This window comes from Botrytis byssoidea, assembly GCF_014898295.1.
Source record: "Botrytis byssoidea strain MUCL 94 chromosome Unknown BBYS_049, whole genome shotgun sequence".
Taxonomy (NCBI): Eukaryota; Fungi; Ascomycota; class Leotiomycetes; order Helotiales; family Sclerotiniaceae; genus Botrytis; species Botrytis byssoidea.
This window is the reverse complement of record NW_024065890.1, coordinates 28837-37395: the sequence shown is the minus strand read 5'-3', so window position 1 is coordinate 37395 and position 8559 is coordinate 28837. Positions and strand designations below refer to the sequence as shown.

The 8559-nt window shown below is 33.8% G+C and overlaps 1 protein-coding gene across 1 annotated transcript; it reads left to right on the top strand.

Annotated features, from left to right (window-relative positions):
- Positions 1-6725: 6725 nt before the first annotated feature.
- EAE97_012080 (uncharacterized protein) lies at positions 6726-7258 on the top strand (the record flags this gene model as incomplete). Its single annotated transcript, XM_038882594.1, has 2 exons — positions 6726-6767; positions 6800-7258. 2 exons carry the CDS (start codon positions 6726-6728, stop codon positions 7256-7258), a joined length of 501 nt encoding a protein of 166 aa, XP_038726563.1.
- Between the last annotated feature and the right edge of the window lie 1301 nt (positions 7259-8559).

Here is an 8559-nt window from a genome sequence, read left to right as displayed (position 1 = left end):
AAGTTTCATAGATTCAATTAAATATTTTATAATAGACATCTTAATGGGATGAGTAGGGATTACAAACCGTGAAAGTATAGTTCTAGTATCATTGAAGTAACATTTCTATACTGCCAGTAGTACTTTTGTAATTTCCAAATTTTTGAACAGTATTTAAATCTTTGAATCATGTTAGTAATAATGGAATGCTATTTTTATATTTTTCAGATCTTTATATAATATTAAAATCTCTATATGGCGCTAGTAGTATATTTAATTAGAAGCTTTAAAAAAGCGTCATTGATAAAATTATATTAAAATCGATATTCAATTGATTATTTAATATATAGATTCTAGAATTGAATCTATTCATTTGAGATTAGATTCTAATAGTTTAAAGTTATATTCTATCTAAAGAGGATAGATTTTATAAGAGAAATATAGATTTTATATACGAGTATAGATTTTATACAAAAATATAGATTCTATATAAGAAGTATAGATACTATACAACAAGTATAGATTCTAGTCACTCCAAACTGGATTCTATCATATCTCATTTCTTTTCCTTTGAAAGTCCTTTTTTTTTAAGTAAAATAAATTCTATGTAGATTCTATATAAAATTTATACTATAGAATCTAAAGAATATGAAAGTAAATTACTCTTCATTTTAAAGGCATGAAAATAATTAAATAGCCTTTAAAGAGTATGTGAATAATCTACTGTATTTAATAATGGTTTCTATTCTTATGATTCAAAATAAAACATTGTTTCAAAGATTGATACGTGTAATTTGAACTATTCAAGTCTGATGAATCATATATTCATAAGATTATGTTTATATAATAGTTTTAAATTTATAAATTTCTCAAAGAATGCATAATAGAATTATTTAAAGGTTGATTAATAATCATTTTTCACTAGAATTTTCGAATATATATTTTAGTTTTTTAAATAATAGCTTTTTGGTTAGACATTGTTTTAAAGAATTATCAAACATTTTATATTAATAGCCTTCGATATTCGATTCGAAGTATAATTAAAATGTTACATTTCAGTTGGATATTGTGAGGGTACTATGTAGAATTTCTAATCATCCTTCTAGGGTATTTATAAATGGATTTATATTAATATATTCTTTAGAATGATTTGTAGGATTGCCTATAGGACTATAACTCGATTTATCAGATTTATTATATTAATTAAATTCACAAGGTTTTGAATGCTTGGTTTTTGCTGGATCGAGAAGGATACGGAAGACGTAGCATCCACATATTCGTAGGTCCTAAATGTTTAATTGTATTCTGTCTAAAGTGCTAGTTAAATAGAAAAATGATAGGCCTTTATATAAATACTATTAAAAAAGCTAGTCTCTTTCGTATTCGCTTAATCTCTTTGGTATAATAGCCATTGTATTGAAATCGTTCCTTTGAAGTTAATACCTTTGTTCACACAGTTTTCATAGTAGTTTCGGGCTTCCATTTAGTTAAAAATTGAATGGTATTTAAAGTGGATATATAATTATATCATATTTGAATTGAGTTTAGTTACAATTGTTTAGGTTTATTATAAATATTTATTATTAATAAATTTATTGATATTCGGTATTTGATGTATAAATTTTATATTTATCAAAATCAACATATAAACCATTTTTCAAAAAATCTTCGATTTTTTAACTCACAGTAATGTCTATATTATAATAATAGAAAACCTGTCAATTTTTGCTTTTGAAAAATTGTAGATTCAATTATTACTTACCTATATAAAAGAAGTTTAGAGAGAATCAATAAATTTGCTTCAATATCTTTAAACCATTTATAAATAGGTAATTATTGACAATCTTATAACTTCAGATTAACATCTTATATTCTAATAGAATAAACCGAAATATATCATAATCTAAATACAATATTAATAATAGTAAAACGATAACCATATAATTCTAGAATCTAAAAATAATATCCAAGTATCTAAACATTATCAATATAATATTTAATTCAAGACTCTAAATAAACAAGATTTTAATGATGATTTATTCGAAAGTTCAAAATTTCATATATTACATGACGTTAAATGCTATTTTCAATTTTGATTCTAATATAATATAATATAGTTCAATATATATGAGGGTCAGCCCTCAAGCCTCTAATCTTCACTATACTTGAGTTTCAATTTTATATTGTTATTCTGATCATAACCTTGATTATAATTCTTTAGATTTCTTAAATTTCTTAAATTTCTGAGATACCTTAGATATATTAGATTACTTGAATATATGAGTAGAATAACCATCTGTTATTCAGTTTTTCATTCAGTTGCTTTTTGTAGAAAAATCAAAGATCTTAATTAAAATCAGTGCCTTCTGTGAATTATTTATCATTGAATTTCGAAAAAAAAGTGGTTTGAAAAGTCTTAGATTCTTTCAATATTAGAGTTGTAGAAAAGATAGATAGAAAGGAATAAGTAGAAAGATTGAAAAAAGATTAAACAAACAAATTAAGATGAAGAAGAGGGAGAAATAAAATAAAATCATATATTAGAAAATGGATAAGAAATATCAATCAAAAATTTAAAAGCAGATCTATTTGTAGATTGTACTATTTCACTTTTAATTCATACTTCAATTGGAAGTTTCACTGTTATATTATATAAATAATAATAGAATTATTTTCTAATATTATTCACAATATGTTAGTTATTAATCGAATTCAGCATACAAAGACTCTTCAATATAAAAGTAATTACCCCCGACTAAAACTTAACTTTCTAAATTCAAAAATAAGCTTTGTTAAATCTAAAAATGAGATTGTTATATCGTTTCACTAAACATGCTTTTTTCAATATTAAATTAAAGTATAATGAATCTATTGAAATTCATAAAACGATCACTTCGTCACCCATGAATTTTACCACTACAGGGTTTCCGCTTTAATCTTAAATTCACAACATCACGTTATTTATTTTCCACGGTCGGTCGCATCTACATCTCCTTTAATTTTACGAGTCTGTCCTTTCAGTTGGTAAACTCATCAACATAATCATTATTGATTATTATTATCAGATACACACTGCGCAATTCCTGTCCACTTACTCTTTTATTCACCTAGTCTGCTGTAATTTTGTCGGATTTACTGCGAAAATGTGTCTCTTTTGCAAGATACTATTTGATGTGAATCGACACCTTTTCCTCTAACCTTTTCTCAACAATTGGTCGTTTCTGATGAGATAAGATACTTCTCAGAAGATCTCATTGGTACAACACTGGACAATATGCCAAATATTTGTCACTACTTCTTGTCAACTTCTTCTCACTCATTTCGCACCACTAGATATTGTACACACACACTATATTGAACATTGATCATTATAAATAACATAGCACAATCGAACAGCAAACTTGTTTTCCTTTTCCTTCCAACCGCTTTCCATATTCAGTGACTAATTTTTCCTTTTCAGCTCTTCCTGTTCACCCCTATATACAAAGCCTTTCCACCTAATCACACTCAAGTACAAAAACATCTAGACAATGGTTATCATTGACTTATACATAGGCTGGATTGAAGGAGTTATGGGGCGTTCTGTCATGGAAAATGCGGAACATCGCTATGTTGCCATCGATATTGTCATTTCCATATTCTTCACAGCTACTCCTTTCTCCACTCGGAACCTTGAGCAAGCCAAGACCTGCCCCTGTGATGGCAGAATCTGTAGATGACAAAATAATTATTTTATTATTTATTTTAAAATAATAAACTTTTAATCATATATTGAAAAAATTGTTTTTAATAAATTAATATGTTTTATTTAAATATTGCTATATACAAAAGAATTTTATTTTAAAAAGATTTAATTAAATTTTTATAAATTTTTATGAATTTTGAAAATTAATTGAAAGTTTATTTATTAAATTCTATTAATAATTAATAAGATATAAATATATATATATAATAGAATTATTCAAAATTTCTATTTATTGAATACATTTTATATTATATAATATAATAGTAAAACTATTAATTAAAAAATAAATTGAAAATGAATAATAAGGAAACAAAATTCCTCCTCTTTAAACTTTCGACTAATACCTTTAACTTTTCCATTTACCCCCCCCCTTCTTCCCTTTTAATTTTGATTCACTTCTCTAATCTCCTTTTAGTTTGTATATTCATTCCCTTTATTCATCTCCATTTCAACTTTAAATACTAAAATCTTATAATTCACATTTTTCTTTTTTTCTATTAAAATTAATACTAAACGAATCACAAAAAGTATTGATTCTATTCATTATAAACAAAATAGACTATTCGTCAATAATAAATAAATTATTAATATCATAATATATACATTCGAAAATTTGTATAGAGATTTATAGTAAAATTCTCTTCGTCTCAAATATTGATTTTGTCACCACAGGATGCATTACCTGTAACAGGTTTTCAACCTTGGTACCAACGGCTTCCTCCATAGCACAGATTCTGAGCCTGTGCATTGCTAGCTAGTATTCTGCTTCAATAAAGGATCTAAGAAACGAAGGAAATGCAGACCTGTCGGCAATCTGTATAATATCAATATCGTGTTTTTCCGTCGTCAGGCTTGGCGGGCATGAAATTTCGCGTAGTAAGATAAGCTGGACGAAGGCATCAACAACGCTGCTAATTAGAGCCTTCTTATTTTATGATTGAAAGAGCTTTCAAACTCCCAGTTCACATCACAAACTTCCACCAAGGACCGAACCACGAAGATGGATTGCATAGTATGCTAGCATAGAAGAAACGACAGACCAGTATATCTGGAAGGGCTTATTGCTAATTACATTCTTGTTGGTAACAATTGGGAAGCCATTGGCAGAAGTGATGAAAATATCTTGAGCTATTTTCCATACATTCACGGCAGACGGAGAAGTACTTTGAAGCAGATCGAGGTGATCTGTCTCAATACCTGGTCACTTTCAATGGGCCAATTGTGCATGTTAAAGTTGTCAAAGCCAGCTTTCAAACATCCGCTCTCTACATTGAGCTCAGTCTTGCGTCGACCAAGTACCTGAATCAATGTCTGATAAATTGGTAAACAAGGTTGGATAAGGATTTTGATAAATTGAATGACAAATTACCATGCTACACGCCCAAATACCAAGTGGAGATGTTTTGTGTATAGCCAGCCATGAGAAAACTCCCTCTTTGCATCTTGTTGTCTGATATATATCATTGGTTGAGCGCAAATACATCTTGTGTGGTTGAGGGGTTCATTGTTACATCTCTGCCATGTTTTATGTCCCGTTTTCCAATGCCCCAAAATGCGCATGCAAAGATGCAGTTACCTAGGCAGGTGATGATCGTGATGAATTGATAAATTGATGCTGACTGTAATTTTAAACATCTTTAGTGGAGTGGACTATACCAAATTTACTATGCTATCAAAAATCCCTTAAGAGCAGTGTTTCAGGAAAGTTTCAATTGATAGTCTCGATTGTTGCGGCAATATAGCTGTTTAATTAAGAGGAGTGGGTTTTGGAGCCTGTTCAAGGCATGCTATAGCAAGTAAGATTGGTATAGACCGCAGCTTGATGCTTTGTATTCGTGCCGTAAATGACAATTAAGAGAAATTTCACTCTCTTATTCTACCAGAGATTTATGCCCTTTACAAGTTCGCCCCCCTCATGGCATTTGCGCTATGGTTCAAAAGATGTCCTTGCTCCAGCCAAATTTCCTACCTAAACCTTGTCTTTGATCTGGTTTGGTCCATAAAGAACCTTAATGCTAGAGGTTGGGCAGTGGTATATCACACGCGCTTGCGTCCACATGATGATTTATTTTCATCATTCCCAGAATACTTGCTCTTCAAAAATAATTTCACTGTGATTGCAGACCAAATGATACATGGCGATTTAAAAGATTGAGATACACATGGAACTTTCTAATCTTGTCAAACAGCATATTTTAACGACATGCTGGATATGCTATCCACTCCTGTGATATCGAGTGAATGCGAAAGAACATTTTCCCAAGCTAAGGAAATAATATAATTTTGAGGAATTGGGAAACTTCTCAAAACTCTCCATAATTTCTTTATGTGCTTCATGATATACATGTACTTCCTTCCACTGATAACTCCCACAGTCTGAAAGTGTATGGCAACTAACCATCTACCTCTATCCTTGACCAGAAATGCACATGTAGATTCACAAAACTGTTATCTCGATTAGTTTACAACTATTAGAAGATTGCATTCTATCAAACTAAATTCCCATCAGTAAGCATTCCCATCAAACTTCATCTTTATTCGTTTACTTACAACCATCCACTTTCCTCCTCTCTGCCCATATCCGGCCATCTTTGTCGATTTCTACCCTTCTTCTTCTTCCCCTCCTCTTATGAGATTTCATTGAAAGTCTATATTCCACACTCTAGATTCCCCAAATATTATCACCTCCATTCAAATCACCATCTTCCTTCACCTCGTTCGCCATTCCTACCAAAATGTTAATCTTCCTAGCCCTCTCCTTTTTAAGCATTGCTCGTTGATAAGCCTCGATCTTTGCTTTATCTTTGAGTGATTCCTTCTTATAAGTCTTTTTAGTATCGTGAAGGAATGATGTGAAATCTCGACTACATTGTGGGGTCGGGGTCGTGGGCGAAGCTGGTGTCGAGGGGCAAGGTAGAACGTAATGATTTGGGGTTACTATTGGCGCAGCGAGGGCATGCTGTGCAGCAGCAGAAGGATAATAAGGAGACTGTGAGTAGCCATGACGGGGTCCTGGGAAGATGGGGAAAGCGTGGTTGCCATTGTAGTCGGGTTTTGCTATTATCGAATGAGCAGCACCATAAGGGTGGCTTTGATGTTGATACGGTGGGTATTGTGCAGGGGTGCGAGCAGCCGGATGAGGTTGTGGAATGTTTTGGCCCTCAGGGATGTGATAGCTCTCCTGGTGAGGATACATATTCGTGTTCATGCCGTACACACTTTGCGATTGTTGTTGCTGCTGCTGTGGCTGTATCGATGGAATTGGATAATGGAACACAGTGGTCGAGTCATCATCTTCTAGAGCTCTGGGATCCTCAAGCATCACTCGATTGCCGAGGACTTCATGCGTTTGCATTGGAGCTGGGGTGGAATGATTACTCGATGAATGTTGTGCCAAATATTGACGGTGTGAGGGGGTTTGTTGTTCCGCAAAGGGTTGTCGATGTGCATTACTCGGAATTGGTATCTGTATTGGATTCTGTGTTGGTGCAGGTTTTGGTGCTGGTGCTTCTCGCTCCTGACTCTGAGTGTTGACAAAGTGAACTCTTCGCTGGTTTGTAGCAGGCTGTTGTACGGTTGTGTACGGATATTGCGAGACTTGAGGATATTGTTGAGAAGTATCTGTTCCATATTCGTTGACTGTAAAAGGACTTCTATATTCTTGTCGATTTGGTAAAGTCGAGGTAGTTTCAGGACGAAGATCTTGACTCTCTGGAAATGTAGGACGTGAATATTGTTGACATTGAGATTGGGTATCTAATCCATTGTTCATCAGATTTTGTGCATGCTGTGCTTGATAATTCGGAGTTTGAGAAGTCTGAACCTGAGATGGGTACTTTCCCTTCTGAAGTGGTGTAGGCGCGAACACACTGGACGCTAATCCCCCGTTCATGAAGCTTCGTGAATCTCTCTGTTGATAATTTTGAGAGGTATGATCAATTTGCTGACTAGGAACAGCCAGACCTCCATGCATGAAAGCCCCAGGACTCTCCCTGTTCTGATTTTGAGTTTGAATCGGACTCCCAGTGCCATCTCCGAAGTTGTGTTGTCCCGACACAGGCAAATCTTGGGTATTAGCTTGTACCTGCTGTCCAACAAGCCACTCTGTTCCTTTATTCAATTTCCCAACAATGCTCGACAGGAAGCTGCCGGATGGATTTTGTCCATGTTCAAATCGAGGTTCTGTATTGATTTTTTGACCAATACTTACTCCCTCTAAAGTAGTATTCAAGGCATCGATCTCCAAATTGCCCTGTTGCAACTTCCTTTCTCGTTCCCGCTTCAGATGTTCCAATCGATCCTTTTTTTCCGCATCGGTTAGATAAGGGTATGGATCAAGAGGAAGCTGTTTAAGACCTTGGTTTGGATCGAGATTGATCTCAACCGACATTCCAGGTGTGGCAAAATTTTCCACTCCCCGATTTTGTTCAACACGGGAACGTGGATTGCGAGACGGCAATCGCTGAGACCCATTTACAGATGAGTTACTTGCGCCTGCAGCGATCGTAGAAGAATTATCTGCGGCTGCATTGTCATTCGAGCTCTGAGATTTTCCACTCTCCATGTTGAGCGGAAAAGGTGGTTGCGGGGCTGCGGAGCTTGGTACAGATACAATGGAAACTGAAAGCTCCGACTCCATTTGTTGTGTACCGGATGTTTGCTTCAAAGTAGGCTGTCGGCGAGCTCTCAATGAAGCGGAGTATGGGTTTGATGGTGAAAGTGGGGATGTGATGATGCTGGTAGGGCTTGATGCAAGGATAGATGAATTCGAAGATGTTTGGATTGGGTGGGCCTGAGCTTGATCTTCGACACCAACATCAATATCCATAGTCATA